The sequence below is a fragment of the Alosa sapidissima genome, chromosome 7, assembly GCF_018492685.1.
Source record: "Alosa sapidissima isolate fAloSap1 chromosome 7, fAloSap1.pri, whole genome shotgun sequence".
In the NCBI taxonomy this organism is placed as follows: domain Eukaryota; kingdom Metazoa; phylum Chordata; class Actinopteri; order Clupeiformes; family Clupeidae; genus Alosa; species Alosa sapidissima.
This window is the reverse complement of record NC_055963.1, coordinates 20,655,270-20,675,970: the sequence shown is the minus strand read 5'-3', so window position 1 is coordinate 20,675,970 and position 20,701 is coordinate 20,655,270. Positions and strand designations below refer to the sequence as shown.

General features: G+C 43.0%; 2 protein-coding genes across 2 annotated transcripts in view; both read right to left on the bottom strand.

Moving 5' to 3' along the window:
* acvr1ba (activin A receptor type 1Ba) overlaps positions 1–5,979 on the bottom strand; it is a 19,388-nt gene extending 13,409 nt beyond the window's left edge. Inside the window, exon 1 of the mRNA XM_042098063.1 lies at positions 5,817–5,979. Within this exon, the coding sequence (XP_041953997.1) occupies positions 5,817–5,907 (91 nt within the window). The 5' untranslated portion in view covers positions 5,908–5,979. The remainder of the gene's footprint in view (positions 1–5,816) is intronic.
* A 1,710-nt stretch (positions 5,980–7,689) lies between these two features.
* Positions 7,690–20,438, bottom strand: acvrl1 (activin A receptor like type 1). Its single transcript, XM_042098104.1, has 12 exons — positions 19,875–20,438; positions 16,114–16,179; positions 15,605–15,637; positions 15,175–15,408; positions 13,682–13,878; positions 12,972–13,071; positions 12,663–12,809; positions 12,069–12,344; positions 11,459–11,656; positions 9,864–9,994; positions 9,265–9,467; positions 7,690–9,200 (listed from the first exon to the last, which is right to left on the bottom strand). The coding sequence occupies exons 2-11, from the start codon at positions 16,175–16,177 to the stop codon at positions 9,321–9,323; spliced, it is 1,527 nt and encodes a 508-aa protein (XP_041954038.1). The 5' UTR covers positions 16,178–16,179; positions 19,875–20,438; the 3' UTR covers positions 7,690–9,200; positions 9,265–9,320.
* Between the last annotated feature and the right edge of the window lie 263 nt (positions 20,439–20,701).

Below are 20,701 nucleotides of genomic sequence, written 5' to 3'. Positions count from 1 at the left end.
CCGTTTCCGAGTTGTCACTAGTGTATAAGTATAAGTATAAGTATATATACTCTTTTGATCCTGTGAGGGAAATTTGGTCTCTGCATTTAACCCAATCCATGAATTAGTGAAACACACACAGCACACAGTGTACACACAGTGAGGTGAAGCACACACTAATCCCAGCGCAGTGAGCTGCCTGCATCAACAGCGGCGCTCGGGGAGCAGTGAGGGGTTAGGTGCCTTGCTCAAGGACACTTCAGCCGTGCCTACTGGTCGGGGTTCGAACCGGCAACCCTCCGGGTCCCGAAGTGCTAACCAGTAGGCCACGGGCAGCCCCATCATAGTGCTGCACGGGTGTATCGATAAAAAGGTATCACGATGCCTTCACGCAAAAATACGATTTGCGACGTTTTTAGAATCGATACTTTATTAAAATAATAACGTTTTATGTCTGAACTGCTGCGCTCACTGCTCCTGTCCCTTGCACGCATCTAGGCAAGTGGGCGTGTCAAGCAGGCAGCTCTGAGTGAGTGCGCAGCCAACGTCACATAGTTCTTTGCCGACAGTCCTCGGCCTTGTGGATAAAACAAAAGGTGAAGTGAAATCTGGAACTATTTCGGATACATCGCGAATAGTGAAGGCAAGCCATCAGGTACACAGAGGTTTGTAAAATATGTTTCAGTAGGCTACGCATGGAACTTGGCTAAACACCTCGCAGGACCATCCCAACATTTTAAAGAGTTCAAAGAACGACAGGTTGAATATGCTATAGAAAAACACGACTACATGGTTAGTGCCAAGTTCTTCTCCTAAGTGAAACGAGTATGGTTCTCTGGGATAAAGCGAACCTTCCTTCATCAATGAATTTTGACGAGACATAACGAGCTGTAATCATAGGGTGCTAACGTGATGAAAGCGCAATGTTCACGCCAGAATAACCATATCTTGTAAACAATCTATTTCATGTTCGGTCAGCACTACTGGTAATATTTGTCATGGCATGTTAGACTGCAATAATTATTGCCCAGATGTAGGATAGGCTACCCGAAATGCGCTAATTAAAGCCCGCAGCTAATACCACCAAAGCGCGTTGAGTCCTAATAATAATAGCGGCTTATTGTTACTGGTAGCAAATCATGTTATCAAAGAAATAGAGGTAATGTAGGAATGCACACAGATATATTGCAAAATGTAATGGTGTAGGCCTATCTGACGAAGACCTGGTTGGAACGTCGTACTTGTACACTGGGCGCAAAGAAGACTCACATTTTTCCCTTTGCAACTGTCAAAGAAATCCCATGAACACGGAAGGCCTAGCCTACATCAGATGGCCTAAAGATTAGGCCACTCTGCAAGCAGTAATTTCAACACTGACCTTGATCTAGCCTAGTTTGGCTATTTAAAGCTACTTTATTGCCAAAACACAACACAAAGTAAATGAACTATAACAAATAATAAAGGACTTAAATCACACAAAGGGGCCTACTATTTTACTGACTATAAAAAAATAATTATGTAGGAAGTTTAGAACCCAGAATTGACCTGCACACTACAAAAGTGCACCGAATTCAACACAAATGACTCGATGCACTTGGAGAGGTATGAGTCCTTTCTTTTCCAGATATCTTAGGATTTCGCCGTAGTATCGTTTCAGTATTGAGCATCGTGATATTTATGGTATCGTATCGAAGCCATAATTTTGGTATCGTGACAACACTAGTTGTCACACGCTCAAAGCACCATTAAATGCCTTTCAACTGTAAAACAAAGCAAGAAATGATCTTAACCACACCATTTTGCTTTTTAAAAATCCCTCTCACACAGACTTGCACTAATCCCCTTTCAGTTTTTTTTTTTCAAATATACTGACGACCGGTTGGAACAGGTACTGTAATTTAAGGCCACACTTTCTCTATGAAAGTGGGCAGGAGAAACGGATCCATCCATTTTTTTCTCTCTCTCCCTCTCCCCAGTGTGGCCCCGAGTGCTGATACTGAACAGGAATCAGACACAGCCATGGCTATACAGCTAACCGTGGAACCAAAGATAAAACCCAACTGAAACAGTCATCCCCTGAGAAACTGTAGTCAGGCCAGCACCCAGCACCACATGAAAGTAAGACGAGAGAGAGAGAGAAAGAAAGAATGGGGGAGAGAAAGAGACGCACCCTGCCTTGAGGCTGCTTGCCTGCCTTGCACTCTGTGCCTGCATCACATAGCTGCTGCTGTTTTTCTTTGTGTATATGTGTGTGTGGGTGTATGTGTGTGTGGGTGTACGTGTGTGTGGGTGTACGTGTGTGTGTGGGTGTACGTGTGTGTGTGGGTGTATGCGCTCACAATCCACACAGGGACACAGAGCACACAGCCCAGGCTCTGAAGGGCAACGTCGACGGATGGAGAGGAGTTTCGAGGTCGTCAACATAACACCTGCCTCAGCCACACTTTTCGACTGAGTAACCACACCGCTATCCAGTCACAAGCACCCGTCCCTGTTAGGCTTCGTAGATGACGTGAGGTGTGTATGCATGAGAGAGAGAGAGGAAGAGAGAGGAAGAGAAAGGAGAGAGAGAGAGAGAAAGAGAAAGGAGAGAGAGAAAGGGGAGAGAGAGAGAGAGAGAAAGGAGAGAGAGAAAGGAGAGAGAGAAAGAAAGAAAGAAAGAAAGAAAGAAAGAGAGAGAGAGAAAGGAGAGAGAGAAAGAAAGAAAGAAAGAAAGAAAGAAAGAAAGAAAGAAAGAGAGAGAGAGAGAGAGAGAGAGAGAAGAGAGAGAGAGAGAGAGAGAGAGAGAGATAGAGAGAGAGAAAGGAGAGAGTGAGAAAGAGAGTGAGAGAGAAAGGAGAGAGAGAGAGAGAGAGAGAGAAAGGAGAGAGAGAGAGTGAGAGAGAAAGGAGAGAGAGAGATGATGGTAGATATTGTGACATGCTTTGCTTTATATTAATAACCAATACGCATGATAGCACATTGATAAATATACAGTATATAGTAATACTGTATCATTATACATTTCATTTATTATTTTCTCTTTTTAATTATTATATATATATATTATTTTTTAAACAGATATTGTATCTGTGTTGTTTTGTTATATGTTTGCTTTGGCAACACTGCTTCATTGAGTAATGCCAATAAAGCTCCATTGAAATGGAGAGAGAGAGAGAGAGAGAGAGAGAGAGAGAGAGAGAGAGAGAGAGAGAGAGAGAGAGAGAGAGAGAGAGAGAGAAAGAGAGAGAAAAAAGAGAAGAGAGAGAGAGATTTGGCTTCAGAGTCCCCCCAGTGAGCCTCAGACTACCCCCATCTTCTCTCAAGGCTCCATTAGTATTAAAACCGTGGCATGGAATGGGCCCAAACTCCTCCACCACCACCCCCTTGTCAGCCACAGCTGTGCAAACCCATCATGGGTCTGCCTGGCCCCAGTTACACACACACACACACACAGCAAGACCCCACCCTCACAGGCAAATCAATGCAGGTGTTATCCATCTTAACAGGCAGCACTGGACGAACAAAACTTCCTGCCTCCATAAACACACACACAAAACAGTTCACCTTAAGCCTTATCAGACTGTCAATGTGCAGTGCAAGTTTGTGCATCACTGAATCTTCTCACAATCTGACAGTGGAAGGTTGCAGACCAATTCCTGGATGTAGGACGAATCACACTGTCTCAAGTGTGTGTGTCTGTGCAGGTATGTGTGTGTCAAATATGTAACTTCAATATACTGTAGCTGGGTGTCTGCACTGAAAAAGATAAACAAGAACAAAAAAGGAAAAAGAAAACCCTTGAGTGCATCTGGTTAAATTCTCATTGAGCCTTCCCTCACAGATTGTCCCATCAGTGTGACAAGCTGCAACAAGGGGAACATTCACAGGTAAAGAAAAAAGAAATAAGAAGAGGTGTGTGTGTGTGTGTGTGTATGTATGTATATGTATGTGTGTGTGTGGGGGGGGGGGGCAGCAGCTTCTACCAGTCAGGGTTGCGACACAGTAAAAACAAAAGACGTTTCACACAAGGATTCAAACTATTTCTAACAGTAGACACCCAGACTGTGCAGTGTTGACAGAGCAGAAATCCTGTAGGTCACCATATGCCAGACCACAGATGTATTCATTTACATTCCGAGTGTGAGCAAAATGAGCCTGGGTCGTACAAAAGGGGGAGTGGGCCCCCTTGACCGGACACTGAAAGAGGCTCATTGCCAAAATTTCCATCACAAAAGATCCAGACTACAACTTTGACTTCTGTCTGGGCCGCCTGAATACACTGAACTCCAGCAGCATGCACGAGCTCATGGTCATAAAGAAGCCTTTAATTTTTAACAGACGCTGGGGGGTTACTGATTGTCTTTCAAACCCGCTCCTTATCCAAAGACATGAACTAACGCGCACAATTTCCGATTTAAGCATCTATAAATAAGTATAAGTATATACTCTTTTGATCCCATGAGGGAAATTTGGTCTCTGCATTTATCCCAATCCGTGAATTAGTGAAACACATTCAGCACACGGTGAACACAAAGTGAGGTGAAGCACACGCTAATCCCGGCACAGTGAGCTGCCTGCAACAACAGCGGCGCTCGGGGAGCAGTGAAAGGTTGGGTGCCTTGCTCAAGGGCACTTCAACCGTGCCTACGGTCAGGGTTCGAACCGGCTCCAAGTCCTAAGTGCTAAGTGCTAACCAGTAGGCCACGGCTGCCCCGTAAATCTTAGGAGTTGACCTGTCAATAAGTCATGAAAAAAGCGCATGACCAATTTAATGTTTTTCTAGTAAAGAACATTGTCCAGGCATATTCAACATGGACAGCACCCGGCCTGTGCCCTCGCCCCACGTTACCACATAGTCTGCCCTTACAGCTTCACCAAGTTGTTCGCGGGACGCCACTCTATTGTTTTGTCAACAACAGCCACATAACAGCGCGCTGATATTGTGATAATAATACCAAATTACTGTATACGTAGGTAAAAACAAACGATAAAGCGATTTGGGAAACAATCATTGTATGCGTAGCCTACTAAACATAGCTTAAATAAATTAAGTTGGTTAAAAACAATAAACGTGTAGGCTACGTTGGGCTGAGCTGAAACAGCATGCACGCACGCAAGTCATTCACATGCTACCGAGGATCTCACTCCTGGCAAGTAGCCGACTAAATACATTATTCACTTTTGCATGTTTTACTTGACCGTTTCACCAGATGCGTAGCCTACTTGACCCATCCTGTAATTATTAATGTGATAGTTTTTATTTTATTTTTAAAGGCTATTCATTGCCAAACGTTCTAGGAAGGACCTAAATAGGTTGCATAGGTTAAGCCAACTTTGTCTGAGCTATTTAAAGCGTCCCGTAATTATTGTTATCAGATCAGTCATGAAACGTAGGCTACGTATAGACAGGATTTTTTAAATAATCAAAATGGGTCTGTACATCCACAAATAATATTTCCTAATTTAGAAGTTATTTGACCCCGATATTTCGGAGTAGCCAAGCTACGAGTTCAACTGCTTACGTAGTAGTTGCCCACAATAACAAGCTAGCCGCTTAGCAAATCCTGATATGACGGGCAATGGTTAGTGATCTATTACTCCATAAAACACATGAAAGAAACAGATACGTTTCATCAATTTAACTGCTTCCCTCTTTTAACCGCCCCGCCAACAGAATCACACGAACTACTCATTTAGGCTTGCCAACTAACAAATCCCACACACCGCCATGATGAGCGACAGGCAATGCTACGTCCAGCCCAGCCGCCCTCTCTCACCGCAATAAAGTAAATAAATACACCATGAAAGACTCGAGATTAGACATGCATTGTAGGCTACGGGGGCATTTCACTTACCATTACCAATCGCTATCAGGACGGACAGAACAATTAGCGTTAAAGCAGTTCCTTTAGTAGACATGACTGCAGGATTCCCATCGCTTCGCATTAATGCATTCGGAGTGTGATATTGACAACAGAGCGAGACCTAACACAACCACAAACCATACACCGCCAGCCAGGCTCGCCAGGCTTTGATACAGACGCACTTAAAGGGGTGTGCTCAATTTTAAAGGGGAGGGCCCCATGCATATATTCTTTTGTTGTGGTACGATTTTTTCCTAGTCTAGAGAACCGATAGGATTAAAGCGTCTGAGTTTTAACATTTTAAAGGAAACATTATTCTTTGCCTTCACGAGGCCTATAAAATATTATATTTCTGACTGTGCTATAGGTATAGCATTTGGCATAGGATAGAGTATTTTGTCCATTTTTTTTCCAGAACTTATTGTAAGAGTCGCTTATAATAGCATATACACATCTTAATAATGTACGATACATTTAGAATAAAGTCGGTTTTCCCTCAATAGTAGGTTATAGAACTCTGTAGGTTGATTGACAGAGGCCAGTTCCTAGCGCTAGAATGGCAACTACCTGCCTTGAACTGAAGACAAGCAGTTGATGATGCTAGTAGTTTCCTTCCTGGACTGCACAGCTCTTTGCAAGATAAAGTTCTGATTGCTCTCAAGGTTTCAATAATCTGTAAATGTAAAAGTTAACTATAAGCCAGAAAGCAAAGGTAAAGGTCAACCAGAGTTGTGAACAACTAGGCCTATGACCTGGCCTAACCAAGCCTCTGATTGAAAGGCAGAGTTAGATGACTTAGGACTTCCTGGCACATTCACCAGCTCTAAAGTTTTCAGAGCAGATTCATACCTTAAAATGTTTACTGTTTCAAGATGGCAGAGCCGTAGAGAAACTCGTGATTTTAATATTTGCTGAGGCGTTTGATGCCTCCCACCCCCCTCCACATGCTCTTTTAATAACCACATGACACAGGAAAAAATCTGCTCCAGAAACATTAGCTATTCTGGGTATGCAAGATTAAGTATTATTTAATTAAGCAGATACCTTAAGATGTGGCTAATAGCATACCAAATCCTGATTGCATTACAACCACCAGTTGCTTGCTCAGTATAGCTCCTTGCAAGAACGTCCACATTTTGAATAAACTCAAATCTTTCCACCACCAATCTTTCCAGATATGTTTGTCTAATTAGGTTATTTTGAACATACTTAGGCCGGAGTTACACAGCTGTCATGAAGCTTGTCAGGTTTGCTGATCTCGTCATAAAGTCATCTAAGTCACTGGCTGTTCCCAATGCATATTGTCTGCTTTGTCCACACATGTGGCACCAAGTACATCCATTACAGTAAGCTGCATACCAACTGGACAGCCTATGCAGTAGAGATGAGGAGAGAGTGATGGATCAGGGGTGGGTTGGGGCCGGCATGGTCAAGCTCCGAGGCAGTGTGGAGGCCTCTGTACTCTGTTAAAAATAACCCCCCTTTCTCAGACCAGACAGGCTGGGGCTTTGAAGGAGTATTATCTCCCCACGGTCCGCACAGCACAGACAGATACACCCAGACACATGCACACTCAGATGTGGGCGCACTCACAGACACAAATCAATGACTGTCCTATTCTTGGCCTATAGGATCCACTGGCCCTCGAACAAAAGGATCTGTGTATAACTGTCAGTTCACCTACAGTCAGATATACATTTTTCTGGATTTTAAAACGTCAATACAAAATAAAATGTTCGATTTGATTACTTGTCTTCAGCTCAAGTTGTATGTATTCTAAAAATAGTTAAAGAATTGATACTAGGATATGTTTTACAGCTGTTGTGTATAAGGTCAGAATGAGTAATCTGATATTGAAACACTCTTGTCATCTTCATTTTTATTTTTGCCAGGGTCTGTACATGAATGGGCAATTAAACCTTCTTTGCAGAAGAGTAAAATAAAAGTCGTTCACAGACAAAAGCATAGGTCTGAATGAAACATGATTATGAAAGATAGGTTACATTTTGTGTCTGTGAAATCCTGTCGCACCACAGTGAATTGCAGATATTGCAGGATTAGGGCCATGTCTTCAGATAGCTACAAGTAAACTAACTTTATCACAGACTGCTGTCAAAATAGCAATAGATCCATATGTGTATATGTTTGCATATGATCAAAGCACAACAGTTATTCAGTTAATTGAATGAAACATGTTTCACATAAACAGAACAATATGTGTTGCAGATCACCACAAGTGTTATGTGCACACAAGAAGTTATGAGGTGTTAGACCGCCTTGGAGCAGACAATATATGAATTGCTGCCCCCTAGTGGATAACAAATCTAGGTACAAGTAAGTCACAGGACAAGAATGATTATAAGGCAACCAATCTACAGTAAACAGCCACCTAAACCTACAATTGCTTTTTGAAAAACATGACTTCTAAAAGAATGACCATGATTGCATAGTGTTTCTTTATTTCCTTTTTTAAATTTATCACCATGTCCTGTTATAGATATAATATTATTGTTTTATACTTCAAAAAATTGTAGCCTATGGATATCCTTGATGATGATTACAAAAATCTTGTTGATAAAAATGTATATCATACAAAAGTAATAAATGGCAAGCTTAAGAGCTGAAGATACTGATGTGATCACTATTGGCACATGTGCAATGGCAAATGGTGTTGAAATAATAAAGGAAGTGGTGTCTTAATGGGAACGTGCATCGTGCATGTGGTTGATGCAGTGGGCTTCCAGGAAGAGTCGAATCAATACATCTCCATCCATACAATTAAACACACTGACATGGAATGGGAAATATGGCTCCCACCCTGCCCAGCTATTTGGAATGAAATACCTCCTTCAGGAATGACAGGAAAATCCTTAAGGAATTTGCGGAAATGTTTGAGGGAAGCCAGAATGACATGCACATCCTGGCAAAACAAAAGCCTTGAAAAATGAGCAGGACACCAAGAACTGTGGACTGAAATGCCGCACTGACGTGCATTCACTTTCCCCTCGTTAGTTGTCCAGCGTCTGCTCTGTTGCTCGCCTGTCACGCTTGACGGGCTTTTACGACACAGTCACTAAATCCTGGATTACATTCCTGTACAAAAAAAAGAAAACACAAGCGCGCAGAGAAAAGCACCAGCGGGGCCTGAAGTCCGTCTCAGTTGAGTCCAAAACAGTGGTCAAAGGCTCTGAATGGCAGGAAATCTTAAGAGGCGGCCTTGGCCATAGAACACGAGACTGGACAGTGATGTCATGGGCTGAAGCGTAGAAACCGTCTCAAAAGGCACATTAGGCGAGGCCATCTCAAGAAAGATCACAAGGAAAAAGCATGGCAGCTCTTGCAGAGGAAACAGCAAATATACAGTATATATATATATATATATATATATATATATATATATATATATATATATATATATATATATATATATATATATATTAAACTTTGATTTCCACGCTTGGGTCGATTCCTGTGTCTTCCTGTGGTGGTTGTTGTTCAGACGTCCTGTTTGAGCTTTTCTGTGCTCTGGTCTGCGTCCTGGTCCAGTTTGGACAGGGTCTTGCGCACACGGAGAGCTGTCAAACGCGCTGGGGGGCTCTGGAACCAGCACTCTTTCATGACCTTTGCTATGGTGGACAGGATCTGGCAGAGAGAGAATATCAAGACAATCTGTAAATTACATCGACGCTGAGACCAGATGACAGAAGTGACCTGGATAGCAGCAGCAACAACAGTCTCTCAGGGATTCCTGCTGAGGTGTTTAAACACAGCAAGCCCATGGTGTTTTATACAACAGTGTATTTATACGTGTCTGTGTGTGTGTGTTTGTGTGTGTGTGTGTGTGTTTGTGTGTGTATGTATGTGTGTATGTGTATGTATGTGTGTATGTGTGTGTGTATGTGTGTGTGTGTGTGTGTGTGTGTGTGTGTGTGTGTGGGAGAGAGAGAGAGAGAGAGAGAGAGAGAGAGAGAGAGAGAGAGAGAGTGTGTGTGCGCGCGTGCGCGCGTGTGTGTGGGAGACTGTGTGTGTCTCTCTTACCGGATGGGAACACAGCCTGTTGTGCAGACTTGGCCTATACTGGTCCACACACACAACTTTTCTCATCTCCTCAAAGCTGGGATCCGAGGGCACCACGTCAAAGAAGGGAGGACGGTACTCCTCCACAATTCCTAGAATAACCACAAAATAACCCACTGATCAGTACTTTAGGAAGGGGGGGGGGCTCTCTTGCGACACCCATGCCAAATATGAAGGTGTAGCAAGACTGAATGCCATGACTAAAAACTGTATCTATCAGATGGGGTAGTGAAATGGGGGAGGTTGGCAGGAGGATTGATGCCGTGGGAGGCATGATGGACAGCAGCCAGCCGCAGCTCAAGCCTTAGGGGAGAAGGGGGAACATGGAGTGGGACAATATCTACATTCTGATTACATTGGAATTAAATACGTAAGATGCTCGAATTTCGCCAGCCCAAAAGGACAACGTTTCCAGACATAGCTTAAAGATTAAGAGTGAATATGAGCGCCTCAGGCAATATGTATGAATGAAAAAAAAAGGGATAGAAAGAAAGAGAAGAGAAGAAAGAAAATAAAGAGTGAGGTCTGATAGCGGATCCCTGGAGAGTGTATTACATTGTAAGGGCACTGTGATTCCGTGGCGGTCTGAGTGTTCGTATGACTGAGCATCTGGATTGTATGAGGGAGAGAGTGCTGACACCAGATAACAGTGTTTATAATTACTGCACTGCTAATCATGTGAGAGGATAACAGACACAGTCAGACAGAGAGAGAGAGAGAGGGAGGCAGGGAGACTAGGAGAGTTTGTTGAATGACGACAAGTTTGTGCAACATGGTTTGCCAGATCGACGCACAAAACGGACATTATTCTAGACGCAAATTCATAATCTTTCAAGTGCGTAATGTCTGATTGGGTGACTTCTCAAAAGTACCCAATACACACATTTTCCATAGCTGATAATAAGGCCCGGTTTACACGACAATGCTCGCGGGTGAAAACTAAATATTTTATCCGACGTGCCTTTCGTTTAGACGGCGACAGCATTTTTGGGCCTTAAAAACGCAAAAAAGTGGTGAAACCACCATCCAGAGTGGAAATCTTAAAAACGCTCGCGTTCCCGTCTAAAGGGTAAAAACGCTCGCGTTCCCGTCTAAAGGGTAAAAACGCAAAAGTCTGCACTTGGTGGTGTTCTTGGTGGTGCTTCACACTACCACCTAGCCGCCTGGCATGCATACTACATTGAATTTCACACACTTTTGCATCACCGTGTGCACGCAGATTTCCCCCAAAAAATGCTCGTGTAAAGGGCTCAACATGCTTCTGCGTCAATGCGGGATAAAAAGTGAGAATGTAACGCCACTTTTGCGTTTTCTCTTCAGATCGTTTCCATCTAAACATAGCCTAAATATAAGAAAGTACTTATCACCGGAATCTGTAAAGCCCAGTCAGTTCATTCTGGTATGACTAACTGAATCATTATGAAACTGTCACTGTTAAAGAATTTACAGGCTAGAAACTCTTTGGGGGGGTTGATTAATCTAGCCAAGAGCTCATAAATGACTTCAATTTATAGCCACTCTCGACAGCTCAATTTCCCCACTGGACAGGCCATTACCATTCACGACGGTCCGGCGGGTGATCTCCCACAGCACCAGGCCGAGGGCCCAAATGTCCGTCTGCTTATAAGACTCGAAGACTTCCACGCGGATGCTCTCATCCAGCACCTCTGGCGCCATGTAGCGCTTGGTGCCCACGCGAGGGTTGTTGCCCACGTCCAGGTAGTCATTGTTCTGAGAGTGTATGACGGCCAGGCCTACAACAAACAACATTTACATTTACATTAATTTATCTGACTACTAAGTGACTTACAGCAATAGAATAACATTTAAGCTACAGTGCAGAGGAGACATTAGCTAGGAATTACCACTGCATCTGTCAATACTATAGAGGATAGGAGTGCCTACATTATAAGTACTTTGTAAGCAACTAAACAAAACTAAACAAACAAAAATGCTGCATGAAACTCACCTACACATCTAAAGGCCTAATTAAATGTATCCTTAAGGAAAATAAGTAGGGTGTGCCATGGGCTTACTGTATAGACATTTATTTGTCTTGTCTATATAGGATTAGTGTTGACATAGCCAGCTCATAAACATGTTGATGTGGTCTGTGGTGCTTCTGCTCTCCTGCAAACAGACACCCAAACATGCTGCTGGACTGACCCAGGTCGGCGATGCAGCACTGTCCGTTCCTCTTGACCAGGATGTTGCGGCTCTTGAGGTCTCGGTGGGCGATGGCCGGCTTGCCCTGCGTGCTGAGGATCTCGGTGTGCAGGTGCACCAGGCCACTGGCCACAGACAGGCACATGCGCAGGCAGCCCTCGGGGTCCAGGCTGCTGTACTGCAGGAAGTCGTAGAGCGAGCCCAGCTCGTGGAAGTGTGTGATCAGCCACAGCTGCGTGCTGGAGTTCTTGGACGTCATGTCTGATGCAATAAAGCCTAACGGTAGAAACGCAGAGGGAGTCAGGTGGACTACACCTGCTGCCCAGAAAAGCACAAAAAGCCCTAACATCCAACCATTCTAAAACAAGTTAATCCACCCTCCACACAACAATATGGTGGTCTAAAAAGGAACCAGGAACACATTGAAAACTCTATCTGTATAACATAAACACATTTTGGAAAAGAAGGATGCATCCCTTAAAAGAGTTAATATCCTACAAACACATGCTATTATTCCGAGCATTACATCTTTACAATCTCTGGAATATAAACTCTATTAAGAGCAACAAGAGGTCACTGGGGGACTCATCTCACCCAGGATGTTGTCATGTCTGAGCTGAACAGTGTTGTAGATCTCAGTCTCACGGAACCAGGACTGCTCGTCCCGAGAGGAGAAGATCTTTACAGCCACACTCTCACCCGTCCACGTGCCTCTCCACACTTCTCCATAACGGCCTTTACCTGCGCGCGCACACACACACACACACACACACACACACACACACACACACACACACACACACACAGCAGTGAGATACTGTGATACAAACTTTGACTAAATCAGTGATGTACTGCTGTATTACTACAAACGATGAGCACAAGGGGAGCAGAGCATGCTCTTACCGACACACTCCACAAGTGAAATCTGTCGAGCCATCGTTCTCTGCACCAGATAAGGCAGCCCTGTCCCACTGCCAGAGGTGCAGAACTCATCAAAAATGTCCTGCGCAAAACACAAGGTGCATCCTCTTCAGCATGTCCATGTGCACTTAGCATTACTTTCAACATAAGCTCTTACTAAATATTAAAACATTTCCTGCATACACTACAAATATTATACTTTGTTCGATTTGGTAATCAAGGCAAGCAAGGGGTTTGACAGCAATGTTTCAGTGCAATGTGGATACTCTGCTATGCTAGAGCATCCAGTTTAATGAACATGTAAAACCTCTTTGGATGCACAGAGTGCAGGTCAGACAAGTGGAATGTTAAAGGAAAATTCCGGTATTTAGCACTTTGAGTCCCTTTTCTGGTTTGTTTTGGATGAACTAGAGTGGTGGACACCGAAATTTTGACGATTGGTCCTGTCTCGACCTTTCTGACTCGTTTTGAATCGCCTTTGACTGCTCAGGGTGGCTGCCAACAGGCATACTGTAGTAGGCTACTCTACTACTACTACTAAAAGGGCCTTAAAGTGCTAAAAACCGGAATTTTCCTTTAATGGGATTCCATCCCTAACAAGAAATTATGTAGGTGGAATGTCAACAGCTGTGTCCTTTGCCCAGCCTGGCCTGACAGCTCTGAGCTTAGCAGCCCTGAGGGGCAGACCTTACCCCGTAGTTGGGGTCAGCTCCTGCAGGGATCTTCATCATGGCGGCGTCGTCGTCGTCCTTGTAGTGGGGCTTGCGGGAGCGCAGCCACAGCACCAGGGCACACGTGGCCATGGCGACGATCAGCAGCAGCAGCAGAGGCACGGCCACCAGCATGATCACGCTGTCTGGACCTGTCTCACTAGCCGGTGGCTTCACCTCTACACACGGCATATACAGTACGTGCAAGAAAACAAACACAAACAGTCACAACCACACACACACACACACACACACACACACACACACACACACATACAGATATGAAAATAGACTTATATGTACACTTTTGAAGTATACTTTAAGTAAAAACTTTTAAATGCTATAGTATATTTAGCTAACAAAATGATCTTCACTATGAGTCATTCATATGTGAAACGTTCCTGCCCCTCAGTGGATTAACAATGACCACTAGATGGCAGCAACCGCCTTACATTCTTTACTGCTGCTTTGTACAATGACGGTCACAGATATAGATAACCAATACATGTGTTTTCCTCCTAGTTTATTCCTGTTTATGTAAACAAGCTGTGGTGTGAGGGGCTAAAAGCCAGGTATTATCATAATTAACACCTAAACCTAAACTAGGCAGTCTTTACCCTCTGATGTTTCAAAAGCAACGTTTGGTATGAGGTGCTATACTCACCCTGCATAGGCTGCTCTTCTCTGATCAGTTTGTTCCAAATAATTAAAAACTAAAGACAGTGCATAGTGTGCAGGACTGTGGCAGTGGTTTGCCCTAGTTAGGGCTTCAAGTAGTTATATTGAGGGTGGGATCTGAACCTGCCACCCTCAGGACTAATATAGACTGATACAGATATCTAACTTTATATTTTGTGTGTTCCTAACTGAGCTTTGCTGTTGCACAGGACTAATATAGACTGATACAGATATCTAACTTTATATTTTGTGTGTTCCTAACTGAGCTTTGCTGTTGCACATGAAAGTTATTTTGGTGTTCAGCAGATTAAGCTATTTCTATTTTCCAGCTGAGGTATTTCTTGCTGCCCTACCAACAATACTTTCAGAGATGGTGGTAAAGATAGATCAAGCCACATTGCTACGGTGCCTCTCTGCTATCTCGCACAATGTTAGGCTCTGTCTGTGGTGCAAACAGGTACAGTTAGGGGCTAAATTATTCATACCCCTGGCAAATATTGATTTAATGTTGCTTTTCTCTTGACCAATATGTTTGTTCTGACTGAAAATGACACTGCCACACGGCTAAAGGTTGTAAGACAATGTGGTAGAAACATGGAATCCAAGAAAGAAGCATTTTCATCTTTTTAAAAAATATTTATGAAAAATGGCATGTCCAAAATTATTATTATATATAATTTGTCATTTTCAGCCAGAACAAATATATTGGTCAAGAGAAAATCAACATTAAATGAATATTTGCCAGGGGTATGAATAATCTTGTTCCTAACTGTATGTTGAAAGGCCGTGTCCCTGACCTGGTACTTTGGGCTCGGTGAGGTCCTCATTGCACAGGTCCTTGTTGTTGCAGCAGGAGATGTGCAGGCCTGGGATGCGCGCTGTGCGGCAGGTCTCGTACTGCGCCTGCTCGAAGCAGCCCCTGGACTGGACACCGTGGACCACGGTGAAGAAGCACCAATGGCCAGAGCAAGTGCCAGGGCAGTTTGGACGGTTTTCGCACGCACACGTCACCAAGCGACTGGAGCCAGCCACTGAGAGAGTAAAGGAGTAAAGTGGGGGTGGGGGAGGTGGACCTTCTGTTAGCATGCTATGCACATGTAACTTCTGAAAGACACATAGCTATTCACATGTAATGGGTAATCTCTATGGACATGTTTGACATGTTTGTTAAGACACGAGTTAAACACTTGTCCTAACAAACATCCCAAACACTGTCTTAACTCTTACCTTCCTCTGTGGATGAGTAATCTGTTATCTGATCTGCACAACAAAGAAGAAACTAATGAGTCATAGCCAGAGGCACATCTCTTCTGTTGTTACTAAACATGCTATCTATCCATTCAGTTAATCACTGTATGCAGACATTAAACAAGACCCAATTGTATTGTCATTTTCACACTTCTTATCAAGAATTACTCCCATGGGGATCTGACCGCCTTTCTGATCGACACATAGAGAATAGGACAGAGGCATTAAGGATACAGAGCTACAGGCCACTGAGAGTTGTCTTTGGGGGAGTTCACGCCACACACAGGTCTAGCCGGCTGGGTCACAGCCTGTAGGATTGAAGTGGCAAGCACAGCAGGAAGGCTCTCACTTCCTCCTTTTCATTGTCTTGCTACTGCACAGTACAAATCCTCACATCTGCGTCTGATTTACACTTACGCATGCACACACAAACACACATGCAGAACAGAAATGTGGTGATGGCGGTTTGTGGTGTGCCTGAGTCTTACCTGCAGGAACACATAGTAGCCAAGCTGTGGCAAGCAGGGCCTTGAGTATGGTGACTTCCCCCATTTCTGTGAAACAGAGGGTAAAAATATACTGTGACCTTTGGCCCTTGTGATCAAACCTAATTTTTCATGCACCACTTTCATCTTGTCGTCAGCTTTCTGTTTTTTTCCACTCTCTCTCTATCTGTCATCAGTTCACACCAAACTTCACTTATAGAAGTTCCTCATCTATGGCGACAGCAGCGCTAGCTGAATGGCTGACTAGACATCTTTGCGCGGAGCGCCTCTTCCCCAGTGGAAATAATGGCCACCGCGGCGCACTGCCTCTGTACCCATAGCAGAGGAAGTCGTGAGCTCAGAGAACAACAGCCGTAGGACTGCGTCCAGTCAGTCTGGCTGCCCCTTAATTGCAGCCAGCCCCGGTGGGAGGGAGGGAGGGAGGGAGAGAGAGAGAGGGGGGGGGGGGAGGAAGGAGAGGGGGAGAGCGGGACTGGCTGTTCAGGGCGGCCTGGAGCCTCTATGGCTGCTCTGCACGCAGAGTAAATATTGATGGCTATGCTTCCTGCCATTGAGAGGCCGCACCCAGCACGCCAGCCGGGAACTTGGGGCAGCTCATTTGTTAGGACTGGGATATACCAGGTCACGCACGCAATATGGCTGAGTGTGTGTGTGTGTGTGTGTACTACTTGTTTGTTGTTGGGGGCAAGAGAGGTGGGGGTTTTGGGCCAAGCTTCGGTCTTGTATTTGTGTTTGAAATATTTGTGCTGGCTAAAATATGTATATATCTGCATAATCAAAAACAAAATCAGGGAAGTGTTGTGAACCATATCATTAGAGCCAAAAGAGATTCCAGTTACATTTTTCTTTAACTGGCTGCCTCTTCAGAGCTCCATCATAACACTGTGTACAGGGTGGAGGAGGACTGATTTGAGTGCCATTTTGAGTCCCTTTTTGTGTCCTCTTGCAATGCACTGCACAGATGCCAGAGTTCCTGGCCAGCTTAAGTTCTCACAGACATGACACACTCATAATACTTGATGTTTCGGAAGGTCAAAAGTCAAAAGGGGGGGGGGGGGGTATATTTAATTTCAGATCTGTGTACACTTTTGTAGCTTGTTGCTTTAACCCTACTCTCTGATATAGAAGGTTTCTGATTTCAAGTTTATCAACTCTGTTTTTAATTATTACCAGCAGTCGTGACATTTTTCTGAGATGCCCCAGCAGTTATTGTGGCATGCTTTTAAATGGATGTCAGAGCCCAGGCCTTTCCTGTATTATGTTTCCTGTAGGAGGACGCTCATTCCCAGGCTCTGTGATGACACTGAGACAAATCTCTTTTTTAATGGAGGTCTTTTTCTCACAGAAAATAGTAATGATGCCAATACTTTGATGAAACAGTTGCCCTGATATTTATATGCTATTAAAAAGTTGATTCCAGGTGACAGAAAAACTGACTTGGATCACTGTGTTCACCAAATTGTGTGCATTAAAGTATGGCTATGAAGCCTCTGCCATTTCTCTTCATTTGATCCTACAGAATGCCAGACCCAAAACCTTTCTATACCTATTACAATATTTTATTGTTTTGGGATTTAATTGTTAAAGCAACACCAAAGAGTTTTTTGTACCTTAAAATAATGTTTCCAAAATTGTTTCAGTGGTTCATCAACTCGTAACAGGGTGAACGGCACTTCTGCATTCGCTTTGCGGCCCATATCGGCTATAACCGCACTATGTAAATTGCCAGATCGGGTAGCGGATCTGTAGTTTGATGGAATGAGACATAAGAAACAAATTTGACTTGCATCTGATGTCGCAATGAATCGTACTTTAATAAATCATGCAACATACTCTACCTTGTCTGTGGACATCGTTATTTGCAAAGCCGATGCTGGATAAACAAATAACGTGCGTGCATCAGAGGGAAAGTTCTTTGGTGTTGCTTTAAGGATAGACATCAGATTTACTATACTTTTCTGTTGCCAATCAAGTTATTTCTCATGATGACCTAAACATTTGACATATTTGGGTCAATGTAGTGAATGAGAAAGAATGCATATCTCCATCAAGATTCTGACAGCACAAACCTGTCCACAGTCAAGAAATACATTTCACCAGGACTGACTGATAGAAAGACATTCATGGGAATGGCCAACACTCTTGCTTCAAGGAAGCATATAACAATTGCACTGTGACTTTTTACAGATGTTTACAGTTAAGAGTCATTCATTCTCCAGGGGTCTGATGAAATTTGTATACTGGTAGTGTGTAATTTGCGAGCCACCCAGAAGACACTGGACATAAACACAGTGTCATCCCGTTGGAGTTAAGCTAGTCTCCATGGAGCTACATAACTGTCTGTGATTTCCCCCCAGTCGCCCCAGTAAATCAGATTGAGACGAGAGAATGCAAACCTCCCCAAACAGCAGGATAGAGTTCTTAAGTCTACTCGAACTCATAGCTTCAGTTTTCGAGAGTTAACTTCCTCTCTGCTTTAAACAGCCTTCGTGATCTGCCTTCTTCTGTGAGAATAAGACTGACACCTTCTTCACGTGTTTCCTGTCTATGATCCGTGGGAAGATGAATCTGAGTTGCATTACTGATTAACTACTGACAAATGTTGCAATGACTCTTTGGCAAAACTATGTGAATGGGTATGGTTAGTCAAAAATGAGATTTATGATGCAAATGATAAGTCTTAGAGTTTATATGTTTGATAACATCTGTGGTAGAATATTTCTGTCATGGAAAAATAAAATTCCATTTGTGCTAAAACTACCACCCACCATATTATAATAGGTTCCATCTTTCTCAATCCTACAGTTTGCAGAGTTGCAGTGCTGAAACAGACCATGTTGAGCTTAACTCAGCCTGCTATGATTTCATCACAATGACAACTTTTCCTTACTTTATTCAGATGGTATTTGCAGTGGACAAAGATTTGGTCATTTTTTTCTTCAAAATGGTTTAATGCTGACAATATTACCATGGCAAGTTATTTGCAGTAAGAATAAAAATATAACTACGACATTGAAACTATCTTCCCTTGACAGTTACAGTACCTCTGTTATGGTCTTCAAGAATCAAAAAAACATAGACATGACTCACTGACAATTGGTGGTGGGGAATATTCTGAAAAGCCAGTTCTAGTCTTGTCTACAATAACGCCCAGAGCTATTTCTCAAGGAAGAAACTAATGTGAAATCATGTTTAAATATGCCTAGGATACAGTTCTCTTCTGTAGGCCAACTCATTCCTTCTCAAACAAAAATATTTGTCTATTTCCAATGGCCTTTGCCTCTTTCAGACTTAATAGATACAAGAATATGACATGGCAACATGAAGCTTTTTCTAAAAGCCCACACTGAACACATCTATCTACTTTTCACTCTGCTTATTTGGTGGTTTATAAAAGTTGAGATAGTGATCTCAGATGACTCACCTGAGTTTAGAGGATAATAACATTCCGGAGTTGGAATGTAAATAGGCCTATGTTCTATTCACTGTTGAAATTTCTGATGGTAGTTTAAGGAATTTGTTATGAAAATACATTGGTTCTGAAGCCTTATTCACAAATTCCAGAGAGCGTAGCCTATTCTGAAGTGATATTCAAATAACACCAACATGGAGAAGAAGCGAATAGCCTACAGAATGCCCAAGAGAACATAAAAAAGAGTCTTTAAGAGTTTGACTTTGGATAGCCTACTAGTCTATCTAGTCTTTATCATGAAAAGTAAGCTGATTAAAACACCTGGTTTTACCTGGGTTTCCCGTAGCAGCAACAAGTCAGTTCACATCCAACTCTTTATGGAAACGTTTTACATCAGCAATTTTGCCAGAGCACCGCTTATCTCCCATAGAAGTAGGCTAATAACAAGTCTTTTGATTCACAATATCCCAAGTAGCCTACGTTGAATCGTCTCTAACAGTCACGTAGAGATTTCCATCTCCAGATGTGCTGGATCCTACTCACATCCTCCTACTAAACCGCATGCTCGAAAACCTCTCAAACTCGACACGATACCATTTTCACCGATTCAAATATGTATAATGTTGTAGTTTTCGACAAACCAACAGAGATATTATGTAGCTAAAACTCTTTCAATCGTCGACATTCTTCTCGAGCGACGATGTTCTGATATGTGTCCGGTCAACGCAGTCTGAGCAGCTGTATCTTGCTACTAAATCTTCTAGGCTACTGATAAAACGAAAACTCGAATCGGAGGTCTAGAGAGGGACTAGACGTCATCCGCTTTGTGATAAACATACAAACAGTGTCTCCGTCCGTCGGCTCCATCTCAATAAGTGCAACCAAACTTTGTTGTGTTCCTGATGTTAGGGTAAGATTACAGATTTTAAATATACAATTATGTCCCACCCCTAGGGTTGCCACATTTGTGTAAATCCCCACCCCCCAAAAAATGTTTAAAAAAAAAATAAAACCTTATATAAACCATATATATTATAAATTATACAGTTATAAATATTAAGAAATGCTGCTAATTTTATGCTGTTGAACTTGTATGGTGCATTATTGTCATTTTAAGAGGTCGCTCAGTCTACGCTTTCTCATAAAAGCCTATCACCA